General features: G+C 44.3%; 1 protein-coding gene across 3 annotated transcripts in view; it reads right to left on the reverse strand.

The window, feature by feature from the left end:
- CCDC180 (coiled-coil domain containing 180) overlaps nucleotides 1–17503 on the reverse strand; it is a 597826-nt gene that overhangs the window by 566273 nt on the left and 14050 nt on the right. Inside the window, exon 2 of one of the 3 annotated variants that reach the window (XM_029611952.1) lies at nucleotides 13423–13481. The exons of 1 other annotated variant lie outside the window; for it this stretch is intronic. Coding sequence is in view for 1 of the 2 variants with exons in the window: in XM_029611951.1 (XP_029467811.1) it covers nucleotides 13347–13415 (69 nt within the window). In the remaining variant the exon portion in view is untranslated. Of the gene's footprint in view, nucleotides 1–13346; nucleotides 13482–17503 lie in introns of all 3 variants that reach the window. One more of the 3 variants, XM_029611951.1, reaches the window with a different exon arrangement.

Genomic DNA, 17503 nt, shown 5'->3' on the forward strand with positions numbered 1-17503 from the left:
TAAATCTAAAATAGCTCCCTCTCTTGTTGGTTCCTGAACCAATTGCTCCATGAAGCAATCATTTATTACATCCAGGAACTTTATGTCTCTAGCAAGGAAGGACCTTGTCTTGGGCTTCCGCGCTGTGGGAACACAAAGATCCTATACTCCAGGATATTGACGGATTTATGGACTTGTTCAAATCTGTTTTTGATGATCCTGACCGACATACTGTTGCTGGTTCTGCTTTGGTGGACCTGAAGCAAGGCAACCAATCACTGGCCGATTTTGCTATAGAGTTCAAGAGTGCAACTGAATTATTTTGGGACCCTAGATGCCTGAAAATCCTCTTCTTCAGAGGTTTGGATTCCCACTTGAAGGACGAGCTGGCCGCTCGTGAGACACCTGATTCGCTGGATGAGCTAGTGACCTTAGCTACTAGAATTGATCACTGGCTTCGTGATAAGGTGCAAGAACTCAAGCCTGGTAAACGACCTGTTCAGAAGTTTGTGCTAAATCTGCACTCAGGATGGTTCCTGTAATGCCTGTTGCCAGTGGTGAAGAACCGATGCAGTTTGGTCGCAGTCACCTGACATCCAAAGAGAGAAGACTTCGGAAGAGGAATGGTTTGTGCATGTATTGTGGACAAGCTAGTCATGCAGTCCAAACATGCCCCATCTGTCCGGGAAATGGATGGGCCTAAGTCCTGCGGGAGGACTTTTCTTAGGCCTTACTATGCCCTGTCCTTCGCTTTCTCTCCCTGTTTCTCTGATCTACGGACCGTTGGAATTCCAAACCCTTGCCCTGGTGGACTCATGGGGAAGAAGTAATTTTATTCTACAATGACTTGTGGAACATCTGAGGATTCCCCTCACCACTTTGAAGATTCCACTACTCCTATCGTCTATTCATGGAGAGTCATTACTGGGTAATGTTACCAGTTGTACCAAACTGTCAGTCCTCCGCACCAGAGCCCTCCATACTGAGTCAATTTCCTTCTTTGTGTTAGAGAAGGCCATGCACCCTATCGTTCTGGGGTTACCCTGGTTGCAGCTGCACATGCCACAATTCAACTGGACTTCCCCATAAGACTGAAACCTAATGCTGAACCTCCTAAGGGACGTGTCTACCCAGTGTCAGTGGTAGAGAACAAGGCCATGTCCGAGTACATTGAGGAAAACTTTCAAAAAGGTTTCATTAGACCATCTAAGTCTCCTGTGGGCGCAGGCTTCTTCTTCTGGGGAAGAAGGACGGTACTCTGCATCCTTGTATCGACTATTGAGGTCTGAATGAGATCACGATTAAAGACCGATACCCCTTACCTCTGATCTCAGAGCTGTTTGATCGACTTCAAGGAGCCAAGATACTCTCGAAACTTGACCAAGTGACAGCGACGAGTGGAAAACAGCCTTCAACACTCAAGATGGCCATTTCGAATATTTGGTAATGCCCTTCGGCCTGTGTAACACTCCCGCTGTGTTTCAGAACATGATGAACGACATTCTGCGGGACCTGCTGTACAAAGGTGTAGTTGTTTACCTAGATGACATCTTGATATTCTCACAGGATATGCCTACTCATCTAGCAGATGTCAAGCAAGTATTACTGAGACTTCGAGAACACCGCCTCTATGCCAAGCTGTCAAAGTGCGAATTTCATAAAGATTCTGTGCCTTTCCTTGGCTACATCATATCAAAACAAGGCTTCCGGATGGATCCCCAAAAATTAGAGTATCAAGAATTGGTCTCAACCTACCAGTCTGAAGGCCGTGAGATGATTTTTGGGGTTCACAAATTAATATAGAAGCTTTATAAAGAACCACTCTTCTTTAACTGTGCCCTTAACTGCAATGACACAGAAAGGGGCCAACGCTTCTAAATGATCTGCAGAGGCCATTTCCGCGTTCGAGAAATTAAAGACTGCTTTTTCCACTGAGCCCGGACCCCAATAGACCCTTCATCGTGGAGGTTGATGCGTCAGATGTGGGAGTAGGGGCCGTGTTAAGCCAAACCGAAGATTCTAAGGCCTTACATCCCTGCTCTTTCTTCTCACAACTCTTTTCTCCTGCAGAGAAGAACTATGGGATCGGAGATAAAGAGCTCCTGGCTATTAAACTGGCGTTCGAGGAATGGTGGCCTTGGCTCGAAGGCGCCCAACATCAAATTACCGTATTCACGGACCACAAGAATCTAGAGTATCTCCGTCATGTGCAACATCTTAACCACAGACAAACCAGATGGTCCTTATTTTTTAATCTCTTTGACTTTGTGCTCAAATATCGCCCCAGAGACAAGAATACCAGAGCTGATGCCCTGTCACATTCTTTCCTCTCTGAGAATGTTCCTGAAGAACCTCAGTACATCATCGACCTGAAGAAAGTCATCTTGGCGGCTACCCATTCTGTGCCTGCCTGTAAAACAATTGTGCCAGAACACCTCAGAAAGAAGCTTCTATACTGGGTTCATGATTCCAAGCTGGCCGGCCATCCTGGTCAACGCCATACCCTGCTGAAATTACAGAAGTACTATTGGTGGCCTACTATCAAGGAAGACACATAGTCCTATGTAGCGTCATGCCCCAACTGTGCCAAACATAAGCCTACTTCTGGTCAGGATTGCTACAACTGCTGGCAGCTCCGGAACAGCCATGGACTCACATCGCTACTGACTTTGTAGTTGATTTACCTTTTTCTGGAGGAATGAATACCATCTGGGTCACAGTTGACCGTTTCAGCAAGATGGCTCATTTCGTGGCGCTGCCTGGCTTACCCTCAGCCTTGGAGCTTGCGAAGCTCTTCTTCGCACACTTCTTTCACTTTCACAGCCTACCGAAGCACATAGTCTCGGATAGAGGATCTCAATTCACGGCAAGATTCTGGAAGGCTTTGTGCAAGCTATTTGACATCTCTGGATTATACATCTGTCTATCATCCACAATCTAATAGCCAAACTGAAAGGATGAATAGGACCCTGAAACAGTTCATTCGGGCCTATGTGCGTTGCCGTCAGAATAACGGGGCCGAGCTGTTACCATGGGCTGAATTCGCCATTAATTCACATCCAGCATCATTCACTGGATCAACACCATTTGAAGTGGTATATGGATGTTTACCTTCACCGCCACTTCGACTGAAGCTCTCAGGGTCGTCCTCAGCAGCTCAATCCACTGCTGATGATCTCCATCAGCTATGGACGCAGACTAAAGAAATGCTATTTAAAGCAGGTGATCGAGCAAAGGAGTCCTACGACGCTCACATAAGAACATAAGAACATGCCATACTGGGTCAGACCAAGGGTCCATCAAGCCCAGCATCTTGTTTCCAACAGTGGCCAATCCAGGCCATAAGAACCTGGCAAGTACCCAAAAACTAAGTCTATTCCACGTTACCGTTGCTAGTAATAGTACACTACATCTGGTTCTGGTTCAACTTTATCCACATGTTTATTAACTCCTTCAAAAAAGTGAAACTGATTTGTGAGGCAAGACTTGCTGTTGCGATCGTCACTGCTCGACGCCCTCACTCCGCCCTCTTTACCTCTGTGGCGACTCCCTCTGGGTCTGATGGACGGTTGGCTGCCGCGGCGTCTCCATGCGGTCTCCTTCTGGCATCCCCGGACCAGCTCGATGTTGCAGATCCGCCATGTTGCCTGAAGACTTAGGGCACACGCGCACTCTGATTGAAGTACCAGCAAAGGTGCGAATCTCAGGGGCGTTCCCCTGAGATGACGTCATCCGCTTCCAATATTTAAAGGTCTCTATTTGCACTATCAAACTGAGATAGCAAGGGGTTGGTATGGGAATGTGTCTCGCTACCTTCGGACTACTCCCCCCAAGCTACTCTGCCTCCTCGGACTTACCAGAGGTACCCGCTCCTCGGGGGCCTCGCTCTCTTTTCTCTACTTTCAGATTACAGTTAGGAACCGGTACTCTCCCTTCGAGGGCCCATGTTCCTGGACACTCTGAAGATTCTCTTCTGCCTGGAAGCTATCGCTACTACAAACAATTGTGAGTTACCATCGCTCTCTCAGAGCTTACCCTGGAACCCGGGTACTCGCTGCTCGAAGGCCCATGTTCCTGGACACTCTGGAGATTCTCTTCTGCCTGGAAGCTATCGCTACTACAAACATTTGTGAGTTACCATCTCTCTCTCAGAGCTTACCCTGGAACCAGGTACTCGCTCCTCGAGGGCCTAATCCTTTCCAGCTCCTGAGCTTCCTTGAGACCTTATGTGAGTTTTTGTCATCTAGTTCTGTTCATGAACTGCCTGCTCACTTTCTACAGTTTCTCAACAGCTCAGCCATCCTGGGATCACTGTTCTAGTACCTGAGGGACTACAGCCCTGCCGGGCATATCAGCTCATTACTGCCACCTCTGGTGGTTTCAAAAACCTGTTTAATAAAAGAACTAATGTGTGTCTGTTTCCATCCTCAAGCCTAGCCGGTGGTCCGTCTCAGGATATCCTCATGGGGGCGTGGTCATCTGCCACTGGTCCAGGAATCCACCCACAACTATATCAGATTCATTTCAGATTGCTACTCCTTAGCAAGATGATATCTGAAACACTACAGATTGCTAGCTCCTCCCTCATTCAGGAACCTGCAACACAGATTCTAATAAGACTGCTGACTCCTCCTTCCTTAGGAGTCAACTATAACAGAATTCTAACAGTTTGCTCTGTCCGCAGACAGATCAACAACAGATTGCTAACTACTATCTGATTGCTCCTCCCATCAGATAGCACATCACTAACAGATTGCTCCTCCCAGCAGACTGTTCACAACACTCACATCACCTGCCTTGGGTAAAGCCATGCTGACTTGGTTCCATTAAACCATGTCTTTCTATATGTTCTGTGATGTTGATGTTTAGAACACTTTCCACTATTTTTCCTGGCACTGAAGTCAGGCTAACCGGTCTGTAGTTTCCCGGATCACCCCTGGAGCCCTTTTTAAATATTGGGGTTACATTAGCTATCCTCCAGTCTTCAGGTACAATGGCCTGTGTTTCAACCTGGTGACAAAGTCTGGCTATCTACTAAGCATCTGAGACTAAAGTTACCCTCCACTCGATTTGCTCCTCGCTACGTAGGACCCTTTCCAATCCTCCGATGTCTTGGCAACATTACATACAGTCTGAAGCTACCATCTGGATTGAAAATCCACAATGCATTCCACGTTTCACTTCTGAAACCACTCATTCTCAGTGAGTTCTTATCCAAGTCTCCTGAACCATCTTCTATCAGTGCAGAAGAAGACCTAGAATACAAGGTTGAAGCCATTCTAGACATAAGAAGATGTGGCAAGACTTGGGAATACCTTCTGTCTTGGGAAGGTTATGGCCCCGAAGAAAGTTCTTGGAAGCCGATGGCTAATATCCTAGATAAAGAGATGCTTCATTAGTTTCACCAGATGCATCCTCGGAAACCAAGACTTGGTACAAGAGTTGAAGTCCGCCCCTGTTATGACCGTCGGTCTGCAACGGCTTCGCCCCGCCTACCTCACTCTTCTTGCGGCTCCTCCCGCTCACCTCAGACTACTGGCTGCCACGGCGTCTGTCTGCCGACCTCTCCCGCTTTGGTGCTGCTTCCCGCCATGCTCCTCCAAGGTACCATAGGGCGCATGCGCGCACGCTGCCCTCATCTTTATTTCCTCATTGGCGTGAACCTCAGGGGCATTCCCCCTGAGATGACGTCATGCTGCCCGGATATTTAAGCCTTCCACTTTTGCTAGCTAATCGAGTTAGCAACTCTCCAACTTGGAATACTACCTGGCAAAGTTTAGCTGACTTTATTGTTGGTATTGTAAGCAACCCTTTATTTGCAGATCTGAGATTATTTTGTGGAATGTGTAAACGTATTGCAGTATCAAGCCATTCTGTATTTTTTCCATAAAATATATTATGCAAGGTATTGGCTATTTTGTACTGTATTCTGTAATTAATTGGTAACCAATGTAATGAGATTAATACAGGTGTAATATGATCACATTTTCTAATGCAGTCAAAACCCTTGCCGCAGAGTTTTGTAATACTTGTAGCGGCCTTATTGTACTTTGAGGTAATCCTAGTAACATTCCGTTACAGTATTCAATATTCAAAAATATTAAAGTTTGTAGAACAGTCCTGAAATCATTGGCATTCAATAATGGTTTCAGTCGTCGCAGTGTTAGGAGTTTGAAATATCCGTCTTTTAATTTGTTGGCAATGTGCTTTTGTATATTAAGTTCTGAATCTAATGTAACTCCTAAGTCTCTTACAAATAATGATGGTTTTATCGTAGTTTTATTATCAATGACTAAAGGCGGGATTTCTTTATCTCTACATTTACGTTCTAACAGGATTAGCTCTGTTTTGTCCATATTTAATACCAATTTCATATGTTGTAGGAGCTGTTTTATTGCTGACAGATACATTGCGATAATTTTCAAAAGTTTTCTCTATTGTGTCGTATATAGGAACAAGAAACTGTATGTCATTGGCATATATATAAAAATGTAATCCAAGTCCCGTGAGAAGATGGCAGATTGACAATAAATATATGTTAAAAAGTGTGGCTGATAAAGTTGACCCTTGTGGTACACCAGTTTTAAGAGGAATCTTATCGGAGACCGTATTTTTAATTTTTACCTGGATAAGCGCTTAGGCTTCTTCACCACGGGCACCATGGTTGTAAGCATGCAGAACGGTAAAAGCTCACACCTAGATTATCCATGCATAAAACCCATGCTCAAAATGGCCACATAAAAAATGTGCTCCCAAATATGTGTGCTTAGGCCGCAAGTCCAACTAGGCGCCCAAACTGGGCATCCAGTACCGACACCAAAAGATATGTTGAAGTTGGGCGCACAATTAGAAGTGCAGGTGCGTGCCAACCGCCTGCAGCGTAAAATGCGCAAAATCACCTCACGGTCTACCATGCACCCAAAAGAAGAGAAACCTGATAGTGGGGCCTAGCCAAACGGCTACTCATCCCGCTGTGCCTGCACTACCATCTCACCTCATAGAACTTCTCAAAGATATAAACAGGACAGCCGAACGCCGAGGTAACAGACCCTTTTTACTGCTTTTTTTCTTCTTCTCGCTGTTGTAATTTTTTTTTGTAAAGAAATGGGTACCAACTTCGGTAGGAGAGGGCTAAAGCCTTCACCACTAAGCCTCTCTTGGCCTGCAACCACTAACTGAAATTTTAGGTCCATGCCACTCAAGGCTACTGGACTGAGGGCACTCTACTGAGGGAGAGTCCGCACGGTATCACCTCAGGAGGCAAGCAGTGCCTTATATACATCTCGTCTTTCCACTATGACCTTTCAATTCCTTCTTCTTCTCTTTTTTTTTTCTTTTACACTCACAGGCAATCCCTCGAAGGGAAATGCATGTCCACCATCTGCTGGAGATGGAGAATACTGGCGGGCTGTCAGGGTGGGACTTTTGCTCCATCTCAATCTGTTGGCAGAGGTGCATAACTCACTCGTGGGGATTGACTTGCCCGAACGCTTAAGAAGTAGTTTAGAAGTACTGGAAAAGGGACCATGCAGGTCCCTCTGCATGGCAGTGTGCACTGCCATGCAGAGGGACCTGAAATTGATTTTCAGCTTAGGTCTTCTGCACCCTGTGTTGGCTGGGTTGCTGCAGGGCCAGCATTCACAGCTCTTGGGGAGGGATTTCCAGCATTCCAATCATTAATGAACAGTATCACACAGTAGCTAAATATAGGCCCCATCATTGCAGGATTTTGAAAGGAGTCTTTGTCCATGGTCCTTCGCAGAGCACTGTCATTCCAATGACTGGATTAAAATGAATTAAGAGGAGATATAAAATAAAAGCAAAATTCCTGAATAGGTATGAATGGAAAGTCATGGTACCACACGTAGCATTGGTTCTAACTGGACTGAAAATCCAAAGGAGCAGGAGGAAACTGCTGGGCCAAAAATTTTTTTTAAAGAAATAGTGGATGTGACAGTCTGTACTTTGTCAGGTTTTTTTTTTTTAAACACAGTAATTCTTCAGCTCACTGTAAAAGTATCTTAAAATAAGAGAAGCTGCTGTTGTACTTTAATCTTGAATGCAGCTTTTGTGCAAAAGGCATACAGGGCCAGATTCAAAGAACTGGCATAAAAATGCAAAGACACTTAACACAAGACAAAAAAACAGGACAAACATGCAAAATCTTGTCTAGAAAGCACTGGGGAACTTTCACCCAAGCCTTAAACATCAGCCCTTTAAGGAAAAAGTGCCACAGCACTTTTTCTACAAGTTTTATGTTTGGCATTATTTTCTTTCTTTCAAACTTTGGCCTTGAGCAACTAAGCCAGAATTTTTTTTATGGAGGGATCCCACTATTATGAGGGGGGGGGGGGGGTGTCGCCATATGGCTAAGGTCCGATCCCCAAACCTTGCCCCAGTCACATGGCTGGAGCAAAGTTAGGTCAGCACCATTTTTCATTATTGTGTCCCGGGCCCCTTCAAGAGATCCATGGCTGCCTGACCCCCACTCAACTTTTCTTTTTGTCTCATTAGGGTCCCAGGGCTCTAACATTACATTTGCCAAAAATTGAATTAGTGTTATTATTTTATCAAGGCTGACCGTTTTCTTGGTTGGCCGCAATAAAATATTTGTATCAAATTGCCTAGTAATGGCCTTCTTTGCATGTATTTGCATTAGTCATGCATGCAAATTACATGCAAAGCAGGTTGTTGTAATAGGGGAGGGTACCTGGGCTGGGCCATGCAAATTATTGCATATATTGGCAATATCGCCACAAGAGTGCTCTATCAAGCAATATACAGTATCACAGTAGCAAAATACAGAATGCCAATGATTAATCAGACAAAAAAAGAAAAAGAAAGAGAATAATCATTGAATCAAAATATGCAACCCGTTTTATAAAAGCCTAAGGAAAAATTTAGTCTGTTAATCTTCTTTCCTTGAATCCTTCTAGACTAGTCTAGAAGTGTGGATTTACACTGTCTACTAGCAGATTGGGAAGAGGACACACCCTTTTCAGTGTTATCATCACCATTATATAGGATAGTGCAGTGTAGGCAAAAGCCAGTATCCGTATGTCAAAACAATTGGATATTATCAACTTTAAAAACCTCAAAAAAATATAGAAGAAAAATGTCCAAGATAAATTCCCCTTAACAAATCCTAACCAGGAATAGAAGGTAAAACGAACAACAGAGAGAAAAAAGGAGCTAAAGCCAGTACTTGGCTCTCCCTATAAGGCATGAGAGAAGCCTTCTGCAAAAAATCCAAGACCTCATATCAAGGTGAACAGCACAGCCCCTGAGTTCCTAGGAAGCTTTTAGATTGATTTAGCAGGATTCAAAGAGAGGAAACTAACATGCAAAAATAGTGTCTCCTTCCTTTTCATCCTGCTAGTCCAGTCCAGACTTGTGGGAAGTTCCCAAGCCCATACTAATATGGGCAGAAAGAAGACAGGGCTGCTCTGAGAATGCTTACCTAAAGGCTGTATTTCTCTTGACTTGTACATCCGACTTGGGGAAGGATGCTACTCGCCCTGAACCACATCATATGCTGAGTTCCAATTGAAACCAAAAAGGTGTGTGAAAAAATGGAGTTGAAGAATTCAAGAGAGAACAGAGAAGGTGATGATGAATGTACTCTTCTGCCTTCAAAAGCAGTTGAGCGTAATAAGACTTCCTTCTGCAGGTTGTAGAAACATATAGTAACATAGTAATGATGGCAAAAAAAGACCAAAATGGTCCATCTAGTCTGCCCAGCAAGCTTCCCAAGGTAGTAACTGCTGCTCTGTGCAGGTTACCCCCTCGTTTCTGTTAAGGGTAGTAACTGCCCCTCCCAGCAGGTTACTCCCAAGCTTTTTTATTTATTCCCATCCACAGATTCTGCATTATATAAGAACTCATGCATAGAGATATGGACAGGTCAGTAAGCATGGGGCTTTGTAAACTTTCTTGCCAAAATTGTCTAGAAGCCTTTTTCAGGGCCGACTCAATGCCAACTGACTGATGTGGCAGTTGGACGACTCTAAACCGTAGAGATATCTGGACTCTGTATTTGAGATCTATTTTCCTAGCTGTCAGAGTGCCAGAAATAGGCGTTTCCCAGATTCTCATCTACAACCAGTGTAAATGTTATGGACTAGGAGAGCTGCTGGATCTGATAGGGTGTTCAACTTCTAAAGGGGCCCGAAGACTTTTAAGTGTGTGGGGGGGGGGGGGGGGGGGACTTCGCACTTGTTGGTAACTGTTTGATTCAATTTCCTGCCACCCCTTGCCATTGATGCAGAGAGTAATGTTGGAGTTGCATCAAAGGTGAGCACATAAGGCTTAAGGGTAGTAACCGCCACATCAAGCAAGTTACCCCGATGCTTGTTTTTCCAGACTGCACAGATCAACAACTTGTTGGATGTTGTCTGAATGTAAATCCTCTTTTCCACATTTGCATTGTACATCGATGAGCCTTTAGGATAGCGGGGTCGATGCATTGAAGTGCTTTGATGCTTTTTGTGCACTGAGTACTTCGACACTGTCTATGCATTGAGTATTTTGATGCTTCCTGTGCATCGAGAGTGTTGTGTGTATTGAGCAGGTCTAAAGTTAGCTGGATAAACTTATCAGGCTAACTCAAACTTATCCAGATATAATCTGTGGCACAGGCATGCCATTGAATATCCCAGCTAAGTTAGTTGGATATGTTTATCCAGCTACCTTTCCTATTTGGATATGTTCTGGATATCTACTTCCAGGCATTTTTCCCAAAGACCGAAAATGGGAAAAAAAAACCTTTAGTAAACAGACCCCTTGTTGTGATTCTGTTTGTCATGCAGCCTCCCAAACATCAGAGGTCCTCCTGGAGCTGCGCTTACCCTTTTTCCAGCTCCAGTCTCGGTGACCTCGTGACTTGGCAAATCCCTGCCTATTTAGCCCTGCCTCAGTCTACACTCTGGGCCTTGTATTGAGTCTGCTCGGCTACTTGCTTGGCCCCTCTATGCTGAATTCTTTGTGGCTCTCCACAGCCTTCTGCCTTGTGGCTTTCCATAGCCTTCTCGTCTTTATATTCCATGTGGCTTCCTTAGCCTTCTTGTATTCTAGCTTACTTGGTGGCTTCCCTAAGTCTTCCTGTTTCTAAGCTTGTTCTCAGGTTCTCAAGTCTCCTGTCTCGAGCCTTGCTCTCTGGTTTCCAAGCCTCCTGTCTCAAGCTTCCGAGTATTAGCAACCTCTGTTTTGTTCCAGTGTTCCATGCCTGATCTTGGTTCCTGCCTGAGCTCCAGACCCACCAGACATCAGCCTCCAGCCCTGCAGCCTGCATCCCAAGTCTGCTCTGGCTTCCTGTCTGACATCAGCCTACAGCCCTGCAGCCTGCCTCTTCAGACCTGCCTGACTTCTGTCTCCAGCCCTGCAGCCTGATTCCTCAGGCTTGTTCAGCTTCCCCTGAGTTTGTTCCTCTCCACTCTGGATTCCAGTCCAGCTTTAGCCTTAGGTCTCCTCCCTTGTTCAAGTCCTGCCAGCCACCAGAACCCAAGGCCTCAACCTGTGGGGAAGGTGGCTAGTACAGGTAGAAGATCCCCTAGTCTAGTCTGCCCCTGGAGTCCTGGACTGTTCCCAAGGGGGTTCCCAAATCAAGCTGGGTCCTCAACCCTAACAGCCCTTAGACTGTAAGCCCTCTCGGCACAGGGAAATAACTACAGTACCTGAAAGTAATATGCTTTGCTGTTGCATGAAAGTTGGAATATAAATGAAAAAATCTGATATATAATAAAGAAAATAAAATTAGTTAAAAATGCATCAACAAAGCAGTTGCAAAGAGTACAATATCTCTATTAATCTAACACATGTTAAAAGATGCAAAGCCTTCAGGATCAGTAACATGTCTTTCTCAGGCAATGACTTATTGAATGCTTACACATCTCAGAGATTCTGTGTTTCAGATACCTCTTGCAGTCACTAAATCATACCAGCCATGCAATAAGTAAATTATCTTAACAATTTTCAGTGTGTTAAGACTATAGAGGGCAATTTTCAAAGTGATTTATGCAGCTAAAAAGTGTTTGATTCATGTTCTTTTTCTGAAAACTGCTCTCCCTCAATAAGGCTAAAAGTCCATGATTTGTTCCACAACACAAATGCTTTTAGCCACACTGAGAAGAACATTTCCGGGGCCATGTTAGGTTGAGGGTGGAAAATAACACACATAGTTAGCATTTTTATCAATGCATGATATTTTCCATGAAAAAAGTACCTGCAGAAAAAGCAGGTGCAAATATCCATGGGTACTTTTTACCCATGCAACAAGAACTAATGCATGGCAAACATAAAGACCTGATCAACATATCTCAAAAAGCTACACTTTTATTGAAAATGCAGTCACACCAGTGGTGTACAATGGTTAACAAATTACAGTTCACAGTTTTGAAATGGGCCCCGACACAACCGTGTTTTGCATCGGGCTGCATCAGGGGGACCAAGCACGTAAATAATAAGGGATCCTTAATTCACTAAATTTAGTGAGAGCCATGACTGCATGGCAAAAACATGTCAGAGCCGCTTGTGAGTGAGAGACAAATTTTTCTGATGAATAAATTCCGATGGGTACTAGTCAGTTCTAGTAATCTTCAAAGAGGGTTTAGACAGCCAACTCATTGAAGATTACTAAGCTTCTAAAAGCCCAGGTCGGCAATTCTTCTTTTCAATTTACAAGGTTTTTCTGTTTCCCCATTGAGTCCCATGATTTAAAGCTTGCATACCCTCTTCTAACCGCGGTGGGATTTTCCCGCACACCCGCGGCACATGTCATTTGACCCCTTCTCTAGAACTGACTAGTACCCATCGGAATTTATCCATCATAAAAATTTGTCTCTCACTCACAAGCGGCTCTGACTTGTTTTTGCCATGCAGGCATGGCTCTCACTAAATTTAGTGAATTAAGGATCCCTTATAATTTACATGCTTGGTCTCCCTGACACAGCACGATGCGAAATACGGCAGTGTTGGGGCCCCTGTTTCAAAACTGTGAACTGTAATTTGTTAGCCAATGTACACCACTGGCGTGACTGCATTTTCAATAAAAGTGTGTCCTTTTGAGATATATTGATCAGGACTTTATGTTTGCCACGCATTAGTTCTTGTTGCATTTGCTATTGTATGTGTGTGCTATTTACTCCACCCTTTCCATGTATTTTGTACCCATGACAGGTTTCAAAGCAAAATCATAAGCATACATTCTCTTTGAAAATCAGTGAGAAGTCTACAGGTAAAATGTACCCACTGACTTTATCTCGGTGTGGACAGTTGAAAATTGCTCTCAGAAAGTTCACTGGAATACAAATTGAAAGAAAAGTGATTCAAAAAATAATTTAGACTAATTTTGTTATCTATTATTTCTATACCTCAGCATCAAAGATTTGTCTGTAAACTTTCCCACTAGGGACTACATGCGATTCCCCCACCATTGCCATGCTGTACCAGTATCAAAAGGACCCCTGGCTCTCGGATTACTTTTTCAGACAGATTTCCTGTACCTGCTAAAAGAAAGAAAACAGCAAAATTGGCTATTTTGTTGTGAAAAATCACATACATTTTTTTGGATTTTCTATTGAAAACTGAACTTCAGCTTTTAACATTTCACAAAGAGTACTTACAAACCTGTCTCTCCCCTTTTCCGCCCCCCTCCCTCCACTTAATCTGTCCTTGGTGACATGACCTCATCAGGAGATGATCTTCCTTTAAATGACAATTCAAAAGACTTTGGAGCAGAGGTGGGCAAACTATGAGGTAAATTGTAAGGCACATGTGTGTACATTTGCTGGCTCGCGTACATGGACGCGGCAATTTTAAAACATACATGCATATATGCATGTATACATGCGTGTTTTAAAATCAGCTATTCACGCGTAGATATGCGCACAATTTCATATTGACGCCCACATGCATGTGCAAATGCTGCCTTGCTCATGTAAGTGGGGGGTATTTTACCAGCATACGCACCATCGCGATTACTTCCCAGTTCATTCCCAGTTCGCCCTCATAAAGGAAAGGACTTCCTAACCCCCCTAGCTAACTCACCTTCCTTTTACCCTATTAGCACCAACCCTTTAAATTCCATTGACTACCCTATTGTTTTTATTTCACAACTTACACACCGTCCATAGCAGAAGTAAAGTTACGCAGTAGGGGACCCCAGCGCACACATATGCACTTAAAGACTTTCACGCAGACTTCATGGTACAGAACTGGCCCACGTCCTGCCCCTTTTTTGTGAAAAAATGTTTGTGCACATACTCGCGCAGTTTTTAAAATCTGCAACGAGTGCTGGGCCGAGTCATGCGCATATGTCCAGACTTTGGCACGCATAGGGTTTTTAAATCGAGCTGTATATTCAAAGTAGCTTTTCATTTGGCTCACGGTGGTGAGAGGAAGTGCAGGTGTTGCGGTGAGCACTGGAGGTACACAGTGTTTCAAAGGACTGCTGCGGCACTGTAGAGGACCTCATCCACCATCCGCAAAAGGTGCCAACTAATGCAATGTAGCTCTCAGGCCAAAAGGTTTGCCCCCCCCCCCCTGCTTTGGGGGCTATCATTCTAACCAGTCTCATGGGCTTGGCTCTAGTATGGCAATATAGAAGATCAATGATTGGACAGGTATCTGTCGCGGCAAAGAAATGCAGACAGTGGAAGTACTGTGTTTAGACATCAGGGGAAGAAAAGCAACTACTGGTGCAGGGGTGAGTCCCAGTGATTTAACATCTAGTATTGCCTTTAGCTAGTGAGCTAGCCCTCATGAGAAGCTTCTACGAAAACTAAAAGGTCATGGGATAGGAGACGATGTCCTTTCGTGGATTACAAACTGGTTAAAAGACAGGAAACAGAGAGTAGGATTAAATGGTCAATTTTCTCAGTGGAAAAGGGTAAACAGTGGAGTACCTCAGGGATCTGTACTTGGACCGGTGCTTTTCAATATATATATAAATGATCTGGAAAGGAATACGACGAGTGAGGTTATCAAATTTGCGGATGATACAAAATTATTCAGAGTAGTTAAATCACAAGCAGACTGTGATACATTACAGGAGGACCTTGCAAGACTGGAAGATTGGGCATCCAAATGGCAGATGAAATTGAATGTGGACAAGTGCAAGGTGTTGCATATAGGGAAAAATAACCCTTGCTATAGTTACACGATGTTAGGTTCCATATTAGGAGCTACCACCCAGGAAAAAGATCTAGGCGTCATAGTGGATAATACTTTAAAATCGTCGGCTCAGTGTGCTGCAGCAGTCAAAAAAGAAAATAGAATGTTAGGAATTATTAGGAAGGGAATGGTTAATAGAATGTAAAATATCATAATGCCTCTGTATCGCTCCATGGTGAGACCGCACCTTGAATACTGTGTACAATTCTGGTCGCCGCATCTCAAAAAAGATATAGTTGCGATGGAGAAGGTACAGAGAAGGGCAACCAAAATGATAAAGGGGATGGAACAGCTCCCCTATGAGGAAAGGCTGAAGAGGTTAGGGCTGTTCAGCTTGGAGAAGAGACGGCTGAGAGGGGATATGATAGAGGTCTTTAAGATCATGAGAGGTCTTGAACGAGTAGATGACAATCAGTTATTTAGACTTTCAGATAATTGAAAGACCAGGGGGCATTCCATGAAATTAGCAAGTAGCACATTTAAGATTAATTGGAGAAAATTCTTTTTCACTCAATGCACAATTAAGCTCTGGAATTTGTTGCCAGAGGATGTAGTTAGTGCAGTTAGTGTAGCTGGGTTCAAAAAAGGTTTGGATAAGTTCTTGCAGGAGAAGTCCATTAACTGCTATTAATCAAGTTTATTTAGATAATAGCCACTGCTATTAATTGTATCAGTAGCATGGGATCTGCTTGGTATTTGGGTACTTGCCAGGTTCTTGTGACCTGGTTTGGCCTCTGTTAGAAACAGGATGCTGGGCTTGATGGACCCTTGGTCCAGCATGGCAATTTCTTATGTTCTTAATATATATAGCAATAATAATAACAATAATGATAACTACCACAACAGGGACGTGTAAACATTTAAATTAGCAGCAAGATAGATCACGTGATGCACTGAGGGAGGAGGATGTGATTCCTTCTCTCTCAGTGCCCTGCCGTCTGCATCGTACCCCATCCGCATCCCAACTACCCAGATAAGTCAAATTTGATATTTGGAATCTTACCAATTGCACTGCTATTGTTTCTTTTTGTCTGGAATGCCGGCTCGTCCCACGAAGCAGACGAAAGATAAAGGGAAAGACACTGCTCCTCCCTCTCCAGACCCGGACATGGCGGCTGCGGGCTCAGGCGATGCGACTCCTGCCCCGGCTAATTGCCGAGATTAAAGTGGCAGTTATGGAGGCATTGGGGCCCGATCTTAAAAATATTTCTGCGGCGATTACTGAAATTTCAGCGAATTTGAATCGCTTCGAGGGCTGTTTCGCCAAGTTGGAGAGCCGTGTGTCAGAGACACAAGATGGCCTCCCCTTGGCGCAGCTGGATATCACGGCCCTGCAGGCTGAAATCAACAAATACTCTGCAAAAATCGAAGATTTGGAAAACAGATCTAGAAGATCCAACCTACGTTTTGTGGGCTTGCCTGAATCCTTAGATGATCGCTCCCTGCCGGCTCTGCTAGAAACTTGGTTGATTGGGGAGCTCTCCCTCTCTACAGCACATGGCCAGCTGCGAATTGATGGTGCACACAGGATGGGGGCTCGGAAGCCCGATGCCCCACGACCCCGGGTTGTTGTTGCTAAAATCTTCAATTATGCACACAAGCAGGAAATCCTGACGGCCATGAGAAAAGGCCGGGTCCTGCAATATGAAAATCACCGTGTGCTTATTTTTCAGGACTTCTCGGCTATGGTGGTAGCCTAAAGGAAGGCTATGGCCCCAATTTGTTCTCAACTATTGGCGCAGGATGTTCGCGCCTCGTTGTTATACCCGGCACGGCTGCGGGTGGTGACAGACACTGGGGTAACTTGGTATACTTCGCCTCAAGCTGCCAAATTACTATTGAAAGAGAGGGGGGACCCCTGATTCGACCACTAAGCCGGATTAGACTCTCAGACTGGTTGTCTCCTTCTCTATGCATATCTCTGAGTTCATGGCACTTCTGGTTCTGGATGGCTCTCATATCCAAGTTTTTTGCATACTTCAGACATTGGAGGGTTGTTTATGTTTTTTCCTGGATTGTTGATGGACTTTGCCTTTTGTTCGTCCTTTTAGTCTGGCTGTTAGAAGAGCTAAAAGATCGGAAACATCCAGCCTTTCTTTGTACTGAGGCTGCTCTAGCTCTAGCAAATACACTGGCTGAGTGGATTGGTGATCTCTTCTCTTTTTTACCTTTAATGGGAGTATAAATGAGAACTTCTGGAAGCAGATGGATCATATGGACTTCCTGCAGCCCAGAGGACAGTTTATAATATCTCTTTTGTGTTTTTCACAACTGTCCCATACATCTTAATATGATACACTGAAGTACTGGTCAGATCTGAAGTACTTTTTCGAATGATAATAGTGGGACCCAAACC

Source organism: Rhinatrema bivittatum, chromosome 8, assembly GCF_901001135.1.
Source record: "Rhinatrema bivittatum chromosome 8, aRhiBiv1.1, whole genome shotgun sequence".
NCBI classification, from domain to species: Eukaryota; Metazoa; Chordata; class Amphibia; order Gymnophiona; family Rhinatrematidae; genus Rhinatrema; species Rhinatrema bivittatum.